The sequence below is a fragment of the Martes martes genome (assembly GCF_963455335.1).
Source record: "Martes martes genome assembly, chromosome: 6".
NCBI classification, from domain to species: domain Eukaryota; kingdom Metazoa; phylum Chordata; class Mammalia; order Carnivora; family Mustelidae; genus Martes; species Martes martes.
Window position 1 is genome coordinate 92,589,486 of NC_137893.1, and position 21,206 is coordinate 92,610,691.

The 21,206-nt window shown below is 42.5% G+C and overlaps 1 protein-coding gene across 1 annotated transcript in view; it reads left to right on the forward strand.

Annotated features, from left to right (window-relative positions):
- The window catches only part of MEP1A (meprin A subunit alpha), a gene marked incomplete at both ends in the record, with an annotated part of 35,505 nt that extends 14,852 nt beyond the window's left edge, over positions 1–20,653 (forward strand). The window contains 8 exons of the mRNA XM_080806613.1: positions 1,574–1,749; positions 6,144–6,365; positions 7,343–7,492; positions 10,288–10,503; positions 14,641–15,114; positions 16,195–16,368; positions 16,889–17,189; positions 20,497–20,653. Of these exons, the coding sequence (XP_080662739.1) occupies positions 1,574–1,749; positions 6,144–6,365; positions 7,343–7,492; positions 10,288–10,503; positions 14,641–15,114; positions 16,195–16,368; positions 16,889–17,189; positions 20,497–20,653 (1,870 nt within the window). The remainder of the gene's footprint in view (positions 1–1,573; positions 1,750–6,143; positions 6,366–7,342; positions 7,493–10,287; positions 10,504–14,640; positions 15,115–16,194; positions 16,369–16,888; positions 17,190–20,496) is intronic.
- Between the last annotated feature and the right edge of the window lie 553 nt (positions 20,654–21,206).

Genomic DNA, 21,206 nt, shown 5'->3' on the forward strand with positions numbered 1-21,206 from the left:
CCCTAAACTGGCCCCAAACTCTTCTGGGCTAAGGTCGCCTGAAGTGCTAAGTTAACAGGGCTCTTTTAGAAAGACAAGGGAAAAGACTGAGAGCTGCAGAGTTGTGGCATTTTTGCAACTTACACGTTTCCTTTGGAGGAGGGATGCTTTTTAAAAAAAGATAGATAAAAGTGCTTCCTCTGGACTTGGGCTATCTCAGAGTCAACCGATTTGGTAATGAAATGCCTCTGTCAGAGAGGCAAATTGATGGCTGTGATGTTTGCTTAGCTCAGTGAAGTTACAAAAGATCATTGATTGTATTCTTAAAATTGGTGAATTTCATGGTATGTAAATTACCCCTTAAAATGTTGCCAGAAGATAATTAAGATCTGCCTTTGAGTAGAAGTCAGATCCACTAACATTTGAAGGCATATGATATTAGTAATCTCCGGGAAAACACAGGTAAGACAATGTGATTGTCACCAAAGAACTTGGAATCCATCAGTCACATTTAAAAGTGTGGGCAAATCTCTGATTCTGTTGAGCACTGGTTCAAGAACGGATCCTCTTTCACAACTTAAAGCAGATGAGGAAACAATTCGTGGGAAGCTTCAGATTTGTTTAATGGAGGAGGAAAGTCGGATTTATGAAAAAAGACAAAAAATAGTTGGGAAATAAAGGGGGCAAGAGGCTGCACTATGAGGAATTTGGAGAATCTGCCAGGAGTTCCTCAGTCTCCTGTCTTCTGTGGGAAGTGTTGGGTCCTTCTGGCTGGGAGCCTTTCAGAAATGATAGGCGGCCAGCTCCGTGCTTTCAGAATGCTGTGCATCGGCTAATAGCCAAAGAAATGGACTTGCTTCTTTAATGAGGTTCTTTTTCATGATCATAAAACTTACACCTGCTCACTGTAGGAAATTTGGAAATTCATTTCAGTATAAAGGAGAAAATTTAAATCAACCATAGCCACCACCCAGAGACAACTTAATATTGTGGTACAAAACAATATGTTATTCTGTAGAATGCCCTTTGGGCTTGTGAAGGTGAGAAAGAATGCCAATTTTTACATCTTTCTACTTGGTGCACTATTAGGATTGATTTGCCTCTGAGTATATTATTACTTCTATAATGGACCACCACTTTTTTTTTTTAAAGATTTTATTTATTTGTTTGACAGACAGAGATCACAAGTAGGCAGAGAGGCAGGCAGAGAGAGAGGAGGAAGCAGGCTCCCTGCTGAGCAGAGAGCGCGATGCGGGGGTCGATTGATTCCAGGATCCTGGGATCATGACCTGAGCCTAAGGCAGAGGCTTTAATTCGCTGAGCCACCCAGGCGCCCCATGGACCACCACTTTTTTTTTTTTTTTTTTTTTTTTTTTTTGGACCACCACTTTTAAAGCCTACTGATTATTCCCTTCAGGAAACGTTGTTCATTTAACCAGTCCCCTATTTTGAACTGTTAGCTCATGAGAATGCTATTGATAATTTCTTTTTCTAATCAAACCTAACTTCCTTCAAATTTGTGTTCTGGAACACTGTGAATTACATCCACTTGATAGTTCATTAGGAGAAAATTTCCCTCTTCTCTTCTTTAAAGGTGCTGGTCTGAGGTTGGTGATCATCACGTGGGACAGAACCTCTCCATTGGCCAGGGATGTGACTATAAGGCCATCATTGAGCATGAGATCCTCCATGCTTTGGGATTTTACCATGAGCAGTCAAGAACTGACCGAGATGACTATGTGAACATCTGGTGGGATGAAATTCTTCCAGGTGGGTAGAAACCCAAGGAACTTGGGGATGGGATTTGCTCTTATATTTATCACTTGCTGGGACCGACCCTGGGATGTCCGGGCAGCATCTGTGTGTGGATAGAAGCCTCAGCTGGGAACACAGAATAGGAAAAGGTATGATTTGTTGGCCTTTCCTGGGACCTGTGCTCATCTGATCATAACTGACCCCAGATAAAGGCCTTAGGGAATTGTATATGTTGGCTAACTCAATGTTAATTGGAAGTTATCAGAAGCCTTTGCTTTGTTTCAGTGTTTTTGTTGAAAATCTACCTAAAATGCTATTTTCCTGTCGTAGTCACCTGACATCCCCTGAAGATGTCATAATCATTTTTCTGGATGTGAGATCACATGTAGGCCTGGGAGTCTGCATGGAGTTTAGTTGAACCTATGATGACCCTGATATAAACTCAAGAAACTTTTCGGTGCTTTGACAAATCATTGACAGGTGTTTAAAAACAAAATAAAACGACAACAAAAATGAATTCTTTCATCTGAAATTGTCACCCCAATTGTGTTCATTCTGACTGATAGTCTGAGTTCTAGTTAATCAAAATTTGCTGGCCTTTCTTCCTCCTGTCCTCTTCCTTCCTCCTTTGTAAGTACCTTTATCCTTCTGCCTCCAGCCATATTATGCAAAGGACAGCACAGTCTTATTTTACTTATTGTTATGCAGGGGTGTTATTCTAATGATCTCTATGTTCTTTAGTTTCTTTAGACTTCCTTGGACACCACCTTTCCCAGTTGTTTGAGACAACTAAGTAGATAGTTTTTGAGTATACTAAAACATTTCTTTTTGAAAGATTTTACTGATTTATTGGAGAGAGAGAGAGAGAGGGAGAATGCATGAGCAGGGGGAGGCGCAGAGGGAGAAGCAGACTCCCGGGTATGCAGGGAGCCCAGTGCCTTGGGGCTGATCCCAGGACCCTGAGATCATGACCTGAGCCCAAGGCAGACATTAAACCAATTAAGCCACCCAGGTACCCCTGTTCCCCCCTTTTTAAAAAGTTTTTATTTAATATTTTCATAGGAGGGGAGAAAAAACAATTTTATTGAACAGTTTCCCAATGTGCTAGGAAAAAAAATCAATACTGTATTTCTGAAAACACCTAGTTTTTAATTAGGAATGAGTTGAGGAAGTGGAAAAACATTCTTTTTGGTAGCAATAGATGAATAAAACCTTGACGTATTAAAATGCCTCAACTATTACCATATGTGATTTTCACGAGGCGAGTGATTATCTGTTTTATTAAGATTCCAATTTCATATATGGGTTCATATATAACAACGCGTCTATAATAATTTTACTTTTAAGGACTTGTAAGATCTTGTCATACATTAAAATTAAATACAAATCCCCCAAGGACTTCTGCCAGAACTAGCTCATTTTGAAGTATGGTGGATCAAAATCACCTCAGGGGTTTCTTGATCTGGGTCCCTCGTATTCTGATATGTCTACGAATGTGAAGTGGTGGGGAAAGGAGGAAAGCTGTATCATTTGTAGAAACCTAATACAACCAGGATTGAACCTCCACCCCTGCACACACTTTCACCCATCCTACCACCCAACCACTGAGCTAGAGGTCAAGTAATATTCTTCTTACTTGAAATAATATATAAAATATAATGTAGTTGTCTCCTGGATGTAATTGTGTTATAACTGGGTCTGTGCAGGTGGAGAAGGAGAGTGGGGTCATTGGTGATAGGACCTAATATCCCCTTGCAAGACTCAGGGCACTATTAGATTTTGTCTCTATTTGCCTAGAGGCTTGGATTTCTTACCCTCCTGTACATAAACTTGGTTCTGCTGAGCATTAAGTAATGATGTAGAGAACATTCACACTTTTAAGCTTTGAAGAACACAATGATTAGTGCTTTTAGAATGATTTTCAGCCAAATGAGTTTCCCTTTCTCAGAGGGAACCAGCACATTTGCCCAGGTAATTTTCAGACTTGCTAAGTTCTTGGTTGAGAATGAGTTACTCAACATATATTGCTTATCTCTTACCTATATTTTCATCAGGTATAATTCCATATATCTAAATTTCCTGCTATTACTGGAGAACTTTTCTCCAATGACATGTCAGATTATTAAGATGGTAATCAAGGGCAGTATTATTGCTCAGGGTAACTTAAAACATTTACTGCATCTTGTCTTCTGTTGATGACCATATTACCCTTCAACCGAAGATGATACAGTGTCAGCAACGTAGTTCTCTCCCCAACTATGTCTCCATCTCTTAAGCCAGAATTGTGTTTTTTGGATCTGTTCTCTTCAACCAAAGAAAGACTTCAATTTCTAGGGTCCAGCAGGAGTACGCACACGACAGCCCATGGTCCATATTTGCTTGCTTTTTGTAAGTAAAGTTTCATGGGAGCACAGCCATGCTCATGTATTTACATATTTCCATGGCTGCTTTTGTGCTGCAGTGACAGAGTTGAGTAGCATGACAGAGACCACATGACTTGCAAAGTCAAAAATATTTTCCTTTATACAAAGGATTTGCCAACTGGCCTCCGGTTTATAATGTCACTTCCTCTTCAAGGCTCTCAGCTTCGAGTTCCCTGAAAACAGGACCTCGCCTGTTCTGTTGCTGCCAGGGGCCACCACCACTGAGCACAGCTCCCAGTACATAGACAGTAGGCACAGCAAAAAGGTGTTGCATAACATCTTAAAAAATTATTCAAAACATGTATTTGGTAAAGCTTTCGGATAAGAATCCTTGAATAATAAAGAATAAAAGGATCTATTCTAACCTGATGATTTTAGTGAAAGTTAAGGAAAAACTATCCAGTGAATTCGAATGTGCTGTTTTTAAGATTGCAGCAGGAGTCACAAGGAGAGCCCAGACAAAGCCCCAGTCCTCACACTGGTCGGATATTCTTTACGGTTCTATCCCTTAGGGTAGGACAACCTAAGACCAAATGGTTTTCCCTTCCCTGTTTGGGTCATTTATTTATTACAGTCCTGTGCCAACTTTGAATATGCTTTGATCCCTTTCAAGTGCGGTCTCCATGAAATCCCATGATTTAGGAGGATGAAGCACTGGTATTCTCATTTTACAGCTAAAGTGTTGATCAACAGGGTTCTTTGGCTTTTCCAAAAGCATTTAGAGACTCCCTGTCTAGCACCTGCTGGCCCACATTGTGTGGCTCATCTTCAGTCCTAAATGCACCTGTGTTGATGTCTTTCCATGGTGGTTACATGTTCTTCCCTTTAATTGTTACAAACAGCTGGATGGGAAGATAGAAAGGAAGACCATGAAGATGGGAAGTCATGATGGGGGAGTCAAAAGCATTCTCACTCGGTTTTCCTTTCACTCCCTAAGAAGGAAATTAAAAATCTGTGAACTCCCCATTAATGCAACTGAAACAGTAAAATCCTGATGGCTCATGGATTAAAAGAACATCGGACCGGTTTCTCATTTCAGCGTTCCACATGGCAGCATGGATTATCTTGGGCTGATCCCCTAAAAGTATTTTCCTTTTCTATTTTGAAAGGAAAGTCGGTTTTATTCTTCCTATTTTATTTTTCTCTCCATGAGGCTATTTCTGAAAAAGTGTGTGAGCCTCGATTGCCAAGATACCCCTTTCTTGACAGCTGTTTCCCTTTCCCTCTGCCCCTTGGATTTCCTTTTGTTAACCCATGGAAGAGCTGGCCAGGTACAGCTCTTGGTGGATGAGGTACTTGCCTGTTAGCAAGATGTATCAATCCTGAGTATTTTCCTGAATCCAGAAATTCCTCTTCCTCCTGTTGGGGATACATACCTCCACTTGGACATTTTCTCTTCTCTTCCTTAAAACCTTATACATATACATACACACACATTTATTCATTTATTTGTTTATTTGTAAAATGAATCTTTGATTTAAATATATACATATATTTGTGGTGGGTGGGAGGTTGGGTGATCCCGGTGGTGGGTGTTAGGGAGGGCACGTATTGCATGGAGCACTGGGTGTGGTGCATAAATAATGAATTCTGGAACACTGAAAAGAAATTTAAAAAATAAATAAAAATTTAAAAAATACATATATACATATATTTAATAATTTGTATGTAAAATTTATCTATTAATTATAACATGGCTTTTTATTTTTAATGCATTTTTTATTTTTATAAGTGTATATACTATTATAGAATTCAGTATCATCATATTATTTGTTACTATTAATAATGTGTGTTAATTTCATGTACCTCATGCTAATTATTAAACATGTTAAATATGTATATATATTTAAATCAACTATTCATTCTTTTTCTCTTCTTTTCTTTCTTCTTTTGGGTCACTGGGTCTCTGCTTAAAATCTAGTTAAAGAGGGCAGGACAGAAGAAACAATGTAACTGAAGGGGACCTGTGGCTTCTCTCTCTGTTAGGTTTTGAGCACAACTTTAACACCTATGATGACACCTTCATCACAGACCTCAATACGCCCTATGACTATGAATCTTTGATGCACTATGAGCCTTTCTCATTTAACAAGAACGACAGTGCTCCTACCATCACGGCCAAGATCCCTGAGTTCAACACCATCATTGGGCAGCGTCTGGATTTCAGTGCCACTGATTTAGAGAGGCTGAACCGAATGTACAATTGCAGTGAGTACCGCTGGGTCTGAAAAGTAGGTAAACAAACCTCAACAGAGTTTCTGCCCGGCCCTTCAGTTTCCCCTACATTTCCCTTCACTGTTCCTTCCTGTTCTAGTTAAGGATAATGGACAAACTACATAACCTTAGTTTATCTCTGGCGTAGAAAAAATTGTAACACCTGCCTTGTTACAGGAGGGTTATGAAAATCAATTATGTGTCATATTTTACAAAGTAAAATTCTTGGACCGATGATGTAAGAGGCTGTAATTGTCCAGCTTCTTCAGTGTCATTTTGAAGGGTATATCCTTGTGTAAAGCTCAGGATAGGGGATGGTCTTGAAAGTATCTTTTATCCTGAAAAGTTCTTTACCCAAGTTAGTTGTTCTAGAGTCATCTAGTGCTCAAAGATGGGTTGTTTTCTAAAATGACCCTTTAGTCTTCAGGACATATATATATATTTTTAAAGATTTTATTTATTTATTTGACAGGCAGAGATCACAAGTAGGCAGGGAGGCAGGCAGAGAGAGAGGAGGAAGCAGGCTCCCTGCAGAGCAGAGAGCCCCATGTGGGGCTCGATCCCAGGACCCTGAGATCATGACCTGAACCGAAGGCAGAGGCTTTAACCCACTGAGCCACCCAGGCACCCCAGGGACACATTTTTAAATTCTGTTCAGTATGCACGGACAGAAGACGTATTAAATACAAAGATCTACCAGGTACCTCCTTCTTGACCTAAAGGAGTTCTTGGTTGACATTTACAGCAAAGCACAACGACAGGCCTTTTTATCCTTTGACTCTGGGAGGTGGGTAGGGCTGCAGCTACGTTGGATGTTCTAAGATGTAATGGGTGACAGCAGGATTTGCATTAAGGAAAAGTCAAGAAAATGTGCAGTGTCTAAACAATGAGGTCTTTTTAGCTTAAGACATTAGGTCTGTGAAATAAGATGACTTAAATTTTTAACCAAGGGACAAAAATATCATTTGCAGCTACAACTCACACGCTTTTGGACCATTGTGATTTTGAGAAAGCAAACATCTGTGGGATGATTCAGGGTACCAGAGATGATGCTGACTGGGTCCATGAGGACGGCACTCAGTCTGGACAAGTGGATCACACCTTGGTGGGACGATGCAGAGGTGAGTGAAGGCAGAAATTAAGCACACTGAGGTGGTTCACCAGGTTCAATTAGGGAATGACAACAGGCAGGTTTTGCCTCAAATGCAATGTTAGTTATCAAACTTGGAAATCCAAGCAAGCACAAAGAACATTTCTCATATCTTAATTATCAACTCAATGAAAAGTATGCCGTTTCTGGGCATGCAAAAGAAAAATGCCTTTAAATGATGATAAAACTAATATAGATATATGGTTGATAAGACATGGTTTTGTAAATGGTAAGACATAGTTTGTAAAGGTAACGTCTCTAGAGCAGTACCCTACAATACAGTTATAAGGCAAGCCACATATGCAATGTGAAATCTCTAGGAGCCACATAAAAAAGAAACAAGAGAAATTCTTTTTAACCATACATTTTATTTAACCCAATATATTAGCATTCAAATATTAGCATTTTGACATGTAATTAATAGTAAAGTTATTAATGAGTTACTCCACATTTTTTATACTCGGTATTATAGCACATGTCCATTTGGACTGGCCACCATTCAAGGGCTCAGTGACCACATATGTTGGGTAGCCCCCTATTGGATGGCATGGCTTCAGATAGTTCTTATGAGTGGTTTGTGTAGTGGAAAGACCACAAAATCAGACCGACCTGGATTTGAAACCTGGCTCTAGCCCTTGCTAATTCTAACCACAGGTAGTTGTTTTTGTCAGTGTCCTTTTTTTAAGTCTTCACTTTTGTAAATCTCTCTAACTGGTCCAGGATATTGATACTTACCAGCAAAGATAGAAGGAGCTAACGTATAGAAAACCTCCAGCTGTAGACCAGCAGCTTCCCTCTCCATTTTTTCCCATCTTCCCTTTCTGTCTAGAGGTTCCATTTATTTTTTTATTTCTATATTAACTTCCTTTTATGTTGCGCCTGTCTCAGAAAGAATCTTGACCCTGTAGATCATAATCAGTTTTTAAAGATTAGGCTGTTACAAAATCCCTCAGTCTCAGCCGGTGTGAGTTAATCGGATTTCCTTCACAGAAGGGACCCAGCTGGTCACCCAGAAGCCAGGCCACTGGGGTCAGAGGTCACAAACAATGGCTGCTCTTCCTCCGATCATGGCAATGGGTGAAAGTCTATGCCACCCATCATCTTATCAAACACATAATCTCCAGTGTCCAAAGGGTGATCTCAGTCTGAAGTTCCCTCTAAATTTCCATCATAGTATCTCATCCAGTGTCTCCTGCGGACTTTTGCTAGGCTACTATACAATTTCCAGCTGAACAGAAGAATGACCGTCCTATGAGGGAAACGTGTTAGAACAGTGTTCCAGCACCTTGATAGGAAAGGAAAGGACCACACCCCAGCAGAAATATCTAGAAAAGTTTTACCAGGTGAACTTGGGCAGCCATTATGCTTCTTCCACAGGAAACATTTAATGGTGGTGTGTTCCCTCTGCTAGAGACCACTGGTAGTGTTGCGGTAGATGTAGAGACTCAAAGAGCATGAAGGATCCTTGGGATAGAAGCCACCTCCCATTTGAAACCAGGAGAGATGAATGGACACCTTCAAATTAGCGGCCCCAGGTGGGCAAGAATTCAGGTTTCCCAACACCCAAACCTGGGTTATTAGACTCTCATTTCCTATCCCTGAGTACACCCAGGTGGAATTCCTCAGAAAGGACCATCTGGGGACCTTCTTAGCCATGTGAGCTAATCCAAGCACTGGTTTTATTTAACCAAAGCACTCAGTAATTCACAATGCCGAGAGCTCAAACTAGTAAGCTCAAGTACCGAGAATAACATGCAAGAAAGTATAATTTTTCCTAATATAATATTAAAGCCATTAGATATTTTTAAAACTTTGTAGGGAGCCCATTCAAACAGTGATGCTTGTTGCCATCATGGAAGGTACAATGCCCCACATATGAGGCTGGACGAAGTGGAGAGCCATAGGGCCAAAATACCTAAAACTGTTCTAGGTGCTCACTTTGTTTTTACTTTATGAGATATTTTGAGTGGATACTTTGGTAAGAAGTTGAATTCTGGAGTACAATTTAAAGGACTTCTTTATATGCAAGAATCATTCTTTGTGCTTCCCTGCGATGTGCCGATTTTCCAAATGATGTATTCCTTTACCTGCCTGCCATTTTGCGGGAAGAGAGCTCTAAGATATAGGAGTTGAGCAGACCTCATGTTGGTTATAAACCCAGACACTTCTCACCCTCCTTTTCAGTGTTCTTTCAAAGCTTTCTTTATGTTCAGGACAAATCCTCAACTAGTCCCGTAATAAGCCTTGAATGCCCCTTCTCACCTCACGGTAAAGATAACTTTGCCGCTGATAACGCATCCAATTAAGGCTAGAAACAGGAGAGACAGAACCTTAGCATTGCAAATATTTCAATTCCAGTCCCTAAACATTGGAATCCCATTGTCTCTCTACAGCTAGGAAATCAGCTCTTTTTCTTGGAATGGGTCTCTAAACAAGAAAACAGATAAGGAAAATAGTATTCAATTCAAAGATGCTACATTCCATCAAGCTTTGCTTGAAGTCCATATCTCATTAAGTCAGAGGAGTACATTTCATGAGCTTGGGGACAAAGGCAATGGGGATCTGGGGCTTTCACCAGGGAGTCTGTCCATGGAGGGAGAAAGAAGACACACCACTTTCTTTTCATTTCTTTTAGTTTTCCCCAGAAGGGTTCTGGCTTTGTTGCCTGGGTAATGGCTGTTGTTCCCTGATTCACTTTACGGGAGCCCAGGGTGCCCCGGGGTGGGGGCCACTGGAGATGGCTCACTGGGCTGCTCCTCCCAACAGGCGCCGGCTACTTCATGCACTTCAGCACCAGCTCGGGGATGACAGAAGAGGCAGCCCTCCTAGAGTCCCGGATTCTCTACCCAAAGAGGAAGCAGCAGTGCCTGCAGTTTTTCTATAAAATGACGGGAAGCCCTTTGGATCGACTCGTCATCTGGGTCAAGAGGGATGACAGCACAGGCAATGTTCACAAGCTGGTGAAGTTGCAGACCTTCCAAGGTACCTGGAGACATTCATGCAGGGGCTGGTTTGGCTTACGTCTGGAATCCTGCTTTGTCTTCTCCTTCCCTTTCCCCTTCCTTGGCTCCCTTCCTCCCCTCTCTTTGTGCCTTCCTCTCCTCTTCCCCTCCCCTCCCCCTTTTTCCTCCCTTTTCTTCCAGCCCCCTCTTCCTTATCTAAGGGCCCACTATAATATCTGGTATGTTTTAAGCCCTCCATGAATATTTATAGCCCTCAGAAATCAGAAACCACGTTGAAAATTTAGGTGAGGCTGAAATATACTTTTGAAAGAGGCCAATCAGAATATAGAAATCCGGTTTTCACTGCAGCTCTGGAGACAGCCAGGGCAGAGAAAATGGGTGATTCGGGGGTAGAGCTGGAAATAAAAGGGAAGCGGGAGATGGTGCTGCTAGAGAGAGTGGTTTGGTAGTTGACAAGTGTTTCTGCACCTGTTTCATTTATTTATTTATTTATTTATTTATTACTTTTTATTACATTCAATTAGCCAACATCTAGTACCGTTATTTAATACACTGGACTAACGTGAAGCCTACTTGTGAAGTTGGAGGGAAACAGGATGTGTGTAAATATTAACTTAATTATATCGTTTCTATATTCCTAAGGATAATTTTAGGTATCTCTACAAGAGGGTCAGCATGAAAACCTTAAAATACTAAGGGAAATAGTTGGATTTGAGGTTAATCTGCGTGTAAATCAAGATCCAGGGTTATAAAGATTCCTTTTTACATTCTTTTGTGGTGGTGGGGTTCATTCGCAACCAGAAGAGACACACATTCATCTCCATTCAATGAAGAAGTTCTCCATTAAAATGAGTCCTGACAGACGAAGCATCATTTGAGTCCTTCCAGAAGAAGCTGCTGCTCTTGAAGCCGGGAAGCTTCCTTAGAGGTCACTCCTGAGAACAGGTGTCTGAATCACCTCTACCCAGGCCCTCCGTAGGCTACCTGGGAGTACAACAGATAATGGTTTGGAGGGTTCACTTTTCTGGCTGAAATGTACAGAGCATCTCTATCAAATGGAGGGATGACAGCTAGGTGCTCTTCAAGAGTTGGGAATTTGCTATATTACCAAGGATTGTGCTTTTTTAATGAGACAATGAATTAGAATCTCAGTAACCCTGATGGGATCTATTATGGCTCACTTCTATATAAAGCTGGCAATGTCAGCTTCATAAGCACAGAATCAACCAAGCAACCGTCTCACGTTTCACTTATTTCCTGACACTGCTCTGCTTTGAGTTCCATTGACTTCAAAGTGTGTCTCTGTTCAGAGTTTCCTAAGAGTGCCACAGGAGTGGATTTCTAAAGTAGCTCATTCTGATCCTGACTTGTAAATGAAGCTTTTCTAAAACATTAGTTGAATATCCTTTAATGTTTGTGTGGTATTCAACTTAAGATAGTTACAACTTTTTAAAATTTTAAATATATGGAAACTTTATTTCTTTATTTATACTTTTTCCAGGTCTTTATTTTATTTCTTTAAATTTTTTTTTAATTTTTTTTTAAGATTTTATTTATTTATTCGACAAAGAGAAATCACAAGTAGGCAGAGAGGCAGGCAGAGAGAGAGAGAGGAGGAAGCAGGCTCCCTGCTGAGAAGAGAGCCCGATGCGGGGCTCAATCCCAAGACCCTGAGATCATGACCTGAGCCGAAGGCAGAGGCTTTAACCCACTGAGCCACCCAGGCGCCCCTATTTCTTTAAATTTAAATTTTGTTAGTTACCTTGCGGTGCAATGTTGGTTTCAGGAGTAGAATTTAGGGATTCATCACTTACATACAATACCCAGTGCTCATCACAAGTGCTGTCCTTAACGTTCATCACCCTTCTAGCCCCTCCCCCGCCCACCTGCCTCTATCAACCCTCAGTTCGTTCTCTATCGTTAAGAGTCATTTATGGCTTGTTTTGAATAGCTCTTCACTTCAGCAAGTTATATTTTTTAACTGAAATACTTACATAAAAATGTGTCTACCTCTTTCCGTGTATATACACACATCAATGTTTATGTATGATCTTAAATGCAAAATGCTGGCATACAGATATGTGTATGTATGCACACATTTCTGCTTTTACTGAAGCTAGGATCCCCTTATAGGTGACAAATTGGAACAAACAAGGATGAGATTTGCGTCCCAAACAATCTTAGTACTACTTATCATCTGCCTGATTCAGCAGCTCTGTGGAAGCATGGAAAGGAAGCATTCTTAAAGACTTTACGGTTGAGTCTCTGCCTACATGGTAATGGGCCCTCGGGTCTTCCTTCTAGTACCATGTTCCCACATTTCAATCTTAAGGTGACAATCCATATGAAGATAGTTCAACCCTGTTGAGTAAACAGTGAAAATCTTGTATGTCTGTCCCTATTCCAGACATCCTACACCCATTACATCTCAGATCCGTGTGTCCTCCATGTGACTGCAGTCCTGTCCCCAGGAGATGGTATTTACATCTGTTTATTGGTTATAGATGTGGCCAGTGTGCCCTCCCAAGCCCTCTTCTCTGTGTGCAGGAAACCTAATCACACAGGCCATAACCAGCTCCACTCCAGAAGACAGAATGTTAGACCTGTCCCTTGAAGTCATCCTTAGAGAGAGTGACTGACAACAAAGGGAGATAAAGGCATTCTTCAGTCTGGTGAAAACAGAGCTCTGTATGTAGATTTCTGGTCATAACATACAGAAGGAGGAAAAGTACTTCCGAAGCCCTCTGGCCAATTGCATTTCAGACTAAACTTCTGTAACACTCATCTGTTTAAATTCCTCTGTTGAAATTCATTTTAGCCAACAGGATCCCCACTTGGGATTTAGCATTTTTCTTTCCCTTTCAGAGTCCAGGGCTAAGGCACACTCTGTCTGACTGCCAACGTAGGAGCAAATCCTTAACCAATTCTGAGTTGCTGTGTGGTCTGGAGGTTTCCTCTGCCCAGACCTTCAAGCTCCTTTCTGGTTTCTTATGCTGAGCAACAGGAACCCATGTTCGAGAACAGCCTTCTCAACTTCTTACCTCGGGTCTTTATTCAAAATTCTCACTTCTAGCTCAGTCTCAGGAGAAAACAACAACCAAAAAACAGTAGAACTAATTTTCACTAGAATGTGACTATCTGGATAGTGGCAACTTTTTTTGTATTATTATTATTTTTTAAAAGTATGGATCCCCTACTTGTTGGGATTTCAGATAAGACTAAGAGAAAAATTTGGATGTTAGTGGGTGAGTTGGTCTTGAGTAGGGGAGATCCAACTTGTCCTGTATGTGAATATTCACTCCAGAACATACCATATACTTCTCTGGCACCAAGTCATGGGTTGGACCATATGAAATCACCATTATTTGACTTTGAGCTTACAAAATGGCTATTTTAATGGTTCAGCTCATTACTTGGGTATTCAGTGCAAACATTAGGGGATGGGGTGCCTTTATACTATGGAGCCCAGGGGGAAACACTGAACCTCTGGAATTGAATGATAATGGAAAATAAATTTTGATTAAGATTTGAATATGAGGGGCGCCTGGGTGGCTCAGTCCTTGGGCGTTTGCCTTTGGCCCAATTCATGATCCCAGGGTCCCAGGATCGAGCCCCACATTGGGCTCCCGGCTCAATGGGAAGCCTGCTTTCCCTCTCCCACTTCCCCTGCTTGTGTTCCTGCTGCTCTTGCCGTCTCTCTGTCCGATAAATAAATAAAATCTTAAAAAAAGATTTAAATGTGAATATTAAAATAAACCATAGGGTATCTTTTTATAGTTATTTTCCCTCAGTAGATATGTGACTTTGGAAAAGTTCCTCAACCAGTTTATAACAGTACCTGTCTCATAGGGATATTGTGAGGATTAAATTAGATAATTCGTATAAAGCAGTTGGCATGCAGGGCGCCTGGGTGGCTCAGTCAGTAAGGTGTCTGACTCTTGATTTCAGCTTGGGTTATGATCTCATGGTCTTGCTCAGTGCAGAGTGTGTTTGTCCCTCTCCCTCTGCTGCCCCCGCCCCAGCTCTCTCTCTCACTCTCCTTCTCTCTCACACAAATAAATAAATAAAATCTTTAAAGCACTCGGCGTGCTCCAGGCTTATAGGCCACACTTAAATGTTGAACACAGTTGTCACCAACCTTCTCCTCTGTCCTCAGGAGATTTGGACCAAAATTGGAAAATTGCCCATGTGACGCTCAGAGAAGAAAAGAAGTTTCGCTACCTATTCCAGGGCACAAAAGGCGACCCCCAGAACTCGAATGGGGGAATTTACCTGGATGATGTCACTCTGACGGAAACCCCATGTCCTGCAGGCGTTTGGACCATACGGAATATCTCCCAGGTCCTTCAGAACACGGTTCCAGGGCAGAGGCTCCGGAGCCCTCGATTCTACAACTCAGAGGGATATGGTTTTGGGTTGACCTTATACCCCAATGGCAGACTCAACTCCAGTAGCCCTGGCTACTTAGGACTTACTTTTCACCTGTACAGTGGGGAGAATGATGCTATCCTGGAGTGGCCAGTGGAAAACAGACAGGCGATAATGACCATCCTCGACCAGGAACCTGATGCTAGAAATAGAATGTCCTCGAGCATGGTGTTCACTACCTCCAGGTCCCATACATCTTCAGGTAGGTGCTCTGAAATCTGCTGCTCAACCTGGAAGGGCCAGTGGATGTGATTCCCGTGTGGATACAAGAGATGAACATTCCTCTTGCATTTCCTCCTTGAGTACATCAGCAACATAGTCATGTTGGAATATTAAGTCACATTTTCAACGTTATCTTATCTCCCTTCTCTTTTCCAAATTCACTTATCAAGCATTTATTAAGGGCTTTCCCTCTGCCAAACTCAGTGCCAGTACCTAGAATATAAGCCAACAAGGCAGTTCCTGCTTCCTCGAATGCAGTCTACATGAGAAGACAGATACTGTTTGTCTGTTAGCAATTGCTCAGAATTTGCTAGCCTCCATGCAGAACTAATGCACTGACTCCTAAAATACCAGTGATCATCGACATGTTAATGGAATAAACTCATATCAAAAAGAAATGGGCGGGGAACCTGGGTGGCTCAGTGGGTTAAAGCCTCTGTTTTCGGCTCAGGTCATGATCCCAGCGTCCTGGGATCGAGTCCCGCATCGGACTCTCTGCTCAGCCGGGAGCCTGCTTCCTCCTCTCTCTCTGCCTGCCTCTCTGCCTACTTGTGATCTCTCTCTGTCAAATAAATAAATAAAAATAAAAAAAATAACATACCAAATGTTTAAAAAAAAAAGAAATGGGCAGGAGGGTATGTGCTATGATGAGTGCTGTGAAGTGTGTTAAGCCTGGTGATTCACAGACCCGTACTCCTGGGGCAAAGAATACATTATATGTTAGTAAAAATAGTTTTAAAAAATTAAAAAAAAAAGAAATGGGCAGATTTTTAAATTTTTCTCATGAAAAGTCTTAAGCCTTAAAAGGAAGAGGCTCTCATTGTCCCTTTGTCTTCACTGAGGAAGTGACTTGGTAGTGGACAATTCAACCCTTCAGAGCTCTGGTTCTCTGCCCTTCCCCCTTACCAATTCTGAGTTTTAATTGTCCTGGAAAATAGAAATCATCTGATATTTTTCCAACATATTTTTTTTAAACAAAGCTTTATCTACTCATTAAAGGGAAGTTGGAGAATGAAGTATAAAGAGATAATGTGATGTTATGTTACTTATAACTTTGCAGCAATAAATGGCTCCGTCATCTGGGACAGGCCATCCATTGTGGGAACCCATGATAAGGACTGTGATTGTTTCAGAAGCATCGACTGGGGCTGGAGTAATGTCATCTCCCACCAAATGCTAAAAAGGAAGAGTTTCCTTAAAAATGATGACCTTATACTTTTTGTGGACTTTGAAGGTACTTTTGCAGATCTTCCTGAATAACTAATCCTATGTTCTGGGACCTCTACTGATTTTGCACTGATTTTTGAGCATCTCATGGAGGGTGGGGAATTTTTTTTTTTTTTTTTTTTTTGAGGACCAGGTTTTTAAAAAAAAGATGACCTCTAGGAGAGCTATTGCTCAAGGACTCACATCTTTAACTATCCTTGGGAGAAACTAAAACTTTGGTGTCATCTTTTTGATAATTTATCAAATATGATAGTTTGCTGACTTCAGTTTAGTTTTGATCACTCTAGCTGTGCTAGCTTTGTGCTTCCTTTTTCAAGTTATAATAAATAAATATGTGAATGGATTACTTTGAAAATAAAAATAGCTAGCATGAGAATCAGCTGGATTCCAACCACCTTTCCATGTCACTGAAGGTGGCGTCCGTGAGGGATGGAGGTGGCCCAGGGAACTCTCTCCAGAAGAGAAAGTTAATCTAATCAGATGTTAATTGCCTTTCTTCCTCACCGCCCTTTGTCTATTTCCTCAAGATATCACCTACCTTAACCAGACTGAAGTCCCAACCCAAGGCACAAGGCTGACTCCCCAAGGCCTTGTTCTCCAGGACCAGGAGCAGCAGGCCTCAGAAGAATATTCAGGAAAGGTCTTGTTAGAGAATGCACCCCCCGGCGGCCTGGAGCAGGGGCAGCCTGGCCGACAGAAGCGATCCGTGGAGAACACAGGTCCTCTGGAAGACCACAACTGGCCACAGTACTTCAGAGATCCGTGTGACCCGAACCCTTGCCAAAATGAAGGCATCTGTGTGAACGTGAAGGGGATGGCGAGCTGCAGGTAGGCTCTGCGGCTGGTGGGGAGGTAGGGAGTGGGTCAGCAGCGGTGAGCCAAACATTTGCCTCGCCTGGGAAAAGACACTGTTCTCAGGTTAGGGCGATGACTACATCAGAGGGTCACTTTGACCCCACAAAGCTGTGCTCTGAATCAGCGGGCTTGTGCTGTCAGGGCATAGCCGGGGTCCTGCCAGGGCAGAGAGGTCCTAAATCTCCCAACACTTGGCTTTCATCCCTTGCCCACCTCTAGGACGTGGTCAACAACATCTTGAATATTGTTGGGATTTTGAACTCCCCTGCAGTGGTCACAAATGTTCCAGAGCTTTTAGCCCAGGAACGGCATGACCTGCCTCAGTGGGAATGAAGACCAAGCTTAAATCTTTACTGACTGCCGGTGTTACTGTTAATTGTGACTAATTATTATTTCTATCGTCTATTTGTTCTGTTGTACTATGATTATAGTTACGTTTTCAGTAATAGTAATACGAATATCTGATAGTTTTTGACAGCTTGCTATATAGGTCATGTGCTTTCCTGAGCAGTATACATGCATGATCCAAGTTATTCCTCATGACCAACCCGTGACATAAGGACTCTTGTTCTCCCCATTTGGCACATAAAGAAGTTGAAGCTTAGAGAGGCTAAATAATAAGACTAACATTTCCCAGATGGCAAATACCAGAGCTGAGAGTTGCATCCATGTCTGTCTGCACAGTTTGCTAGATTTAATATTTCTTTTTATAGTGTTTGTTGTTTGCATAAAATATTTCATAAAAGGATATACATGTTGAAAGCATCAGTTTCATGCGGCAAAATAACGGCAGAGGTAGCGACTGGCCTTCTTGGCTCAAAAGACCTAGGTTTCTTCAGAGTCCTTTTCGATCTCCACTTTGTTTCTTCTTTTTTAAGCTTTGTGTTGAAATGATTTTAGATTTACAGGTACATTTGCAAAAATACTGTGGACCTTCCCATTCACAAATGTTCACATCTTACACAATCGTAGCAAAATTAACAAAGCCGAGAAATGAGCATTAATGCAACTAAATGCAATTAATAATAGCATTTGCTAAACCACAGACTTCATTCAGATCTCTCCACTCTTTTCGCCAATGTCCTTTTTTTGTTCTGGGATCTAATTCAGGGCCCCTCATTATATTCGGTTTCACGTCTCCTTAACCTCCTTCACACTGGGACAACCCCTCAGTCTTCCCCCCTCTTTCACTACCTTGACACTTTCGAAGAGTCCTGCTCAGTTATTTTGTAAATTGCTCCTCCATTTGGGAGTGTCTGATGTTTTCTCATGGTTATATTGAGATCGTACATTTTTGGCAAGAAGAGCAAAGAAGAGGTACACCCTTTCTCGGTGGACCATATGAGGGGCACGTGATGTCCAAGGAATTATGAATGGTGATTGTAACCTTGATTCCCGGGCCACGGGGTGTCCGTTCCTCACTCTGCTGTTAAGACGTGTCTTGGGAGAGACATTCAGAGACCATGCAGGCATCCTGCTTTTTCTAGAATCCTCACCTGCTAATGTCATCGTCCATTGGCGGACCTGTTGCCACAATTGCCCTGAAATAGCCCAGTGGCGATTTCCCATCTCCCCCACTCCCTCCGTGTTCAGTAAGTGGAGTTCTGCTGCAAAGAATAAGGGTCCACTCCTCCCGATTCATTGATTCATGCAACTCTTTATCTATATCACGAAGGGCACATAAATGTTTACTTTCTTCCCTGGGCCATAGTTCCATAATGCCAGTCTTGCCTTTGTTGCTCATGGTGTCCCGGCCTTGAACTTTGGGGGCTCTTCCAGATTGGCTCCTGTGCCATCTCAGCACCTGCTCCTTGTTTTGTGAACAGTCTTACTTTCTGGCACCACAGGATACTCTAGGCTTATCTTTTATTTTCCATGTCCCAGGAATAAACCACTTTTCCAAAGAGTGCTGCTTTCTTTAATCGGAGAATGCCCTCGTCGTTTCTTGAGGGTTCCACAGCTGTGGGTCTGTGCCTCTCAGCTGATGGGGCCTTGAATACCAGATTTCCATATGTGTCCCAGCTGGCTTTACCCTCAGAGTAAGGAAGGCCGTGGTTCCCACTTGTGTATCACCCTCTACTCAGCCAAATCATCCCTTTTCCACAAACCTGCAACTTGCGGGATAAGTTCCTCTAAGGGAATCCTCGAGAATATCATTAAACTGTATTTTGGAGGGGACTAGGCCAGGGAAAAATTGAACAAACTTCTTGCTTTGAACTGATTTTTTAAAAAAGATTTTATTGATTCATTTGACAGAAAGAGAGAGAGAGAGAAAGAGGGCATGCACAAGCTGGGGCGGGGCAGCAGAGGGATAGGGAGAAGAAGACCCCCCACTGTGCAGGGGGCCCAATGCAGGAATTGATCCCAGGACCCTGGGATCATGACCTGAGCCGAACACAGACATTTAACTGACCAAGCCACCCAGGAGCCCCTATTACACACTGACTTTTAAGAAGCTGATGTCTAGGCTAGTGATGAGGGAGGTAAAATAGTGCCAGAATGAGTAAAAGGAGTAACTTTTTTACTTCTGTCACCTTCGGCTCTGTGGTTAGACTTTGTGATGAGAACGTTGTTTGAAGCAAAGGCTGCCATCGCCCCAGAAGCGAGGAAACATCACCCTCCATGCCTTGGGTCTGACACTGGGAGAGATCTGGTGATCTCTCCACCAGATGACATTAAAACACAAACAAGCAAACCCAAGGTATGGCCTCTGTGGGTCTGTGTACCAAACAGGGCAGGAGACAGTGTGCTCAGGATCTCACAGATTTCGGGGTGGCCTGGGAGATAGATGGCAGGATCCTCACCTTACAGCAACATTTTAATTGATACCATCTGGAAGTTCTCGAGCTCTGCCTGATGCTCAGGGTCAGACTCTTATGGAGAATTTCCCTTGTAACTTACAGTCTGAAGTGGTGGCGGCCATACATTCTTTAAATGCCCCCAAACCTTCCTCCTGAGCCTCGCACGTGATGACCAGGGCACCGGGTCCAGAGACAGGCTTCCAGGGATTAGACATCAAGTGTGAAGCACTGAGTAACCCTGTGACCTTGAGCACGTGATTTAACCTCTCTGCAAAATGAGGATATGAGAAGGGTAATAAGCACCCCCTCCTTGGGCTGTTGCAAGATTGAATTGACTCATAAAAAGCCTTTGGAATGGGGCCAGGCATATGGGGCCACTGACTTCGTGTCCCCTGACACTGTGGCAGTCGGTGCTGGCTGCTACAGAGCGCTCGAGGCTCGGGTGCATCCCACACTCCTCTTGTGTCCTGTCCCCCCAGGTGTGTCTCCAGTCATGCCTTCTTCTACACGGGGGAGCGCTGCCAGGCCATGCAAGTGCACGGCAGCGTCCTGGGCCTGCTGATCGGGGGCACGGCCGGCGTGATCTTCTTGACCTTCACCATCATCTCCATGCTTTCCCAAAAGGCAAGGCAGTGACCTGCCTGCTGACCTCGGCCAGATCACAGAAGCACCTTCTCTACTCAGACCTTCCTTTCTGGGCCTCAGTGCAGACTGGGGCGGTTTTCGTCAGTTCTGCTTTGAAAGGCCTCCAAGGACCTTGGCCTCCAGCCTCCTGTGTGATCATTCTGGTTATTCTGCCCACCCCACCACCCACCCATCCTCACATGGTTCTGTTACCCTGCTCTGTGCTCCGAATGTAGCTCATGTGGCCTGGGACAGTCCTCATTACACTTCATTGTCAATCCCTTGTTTAATCCACCGTCTTTCCCACATGGGCGGGCCTGAATTTACCATGTTCGCTCTAATGCCCCGATGTGTGCCTGCCTGGCTGGCCCATCGTGAGAACTCAAAAAAATGTGAATGAATGAACTGATAACGAATGCAGAACTAAGTTATAGAAACTCTCATTTCCACTGCAAATAAAATATATGTGATGAAACCTGCATGCTGTTTATATTAAAATCGAATAATTCTTTTGCGTCAGACACGATAGTACTCTTTTTTTTTTTTTTAAGATTTTATTTATTCA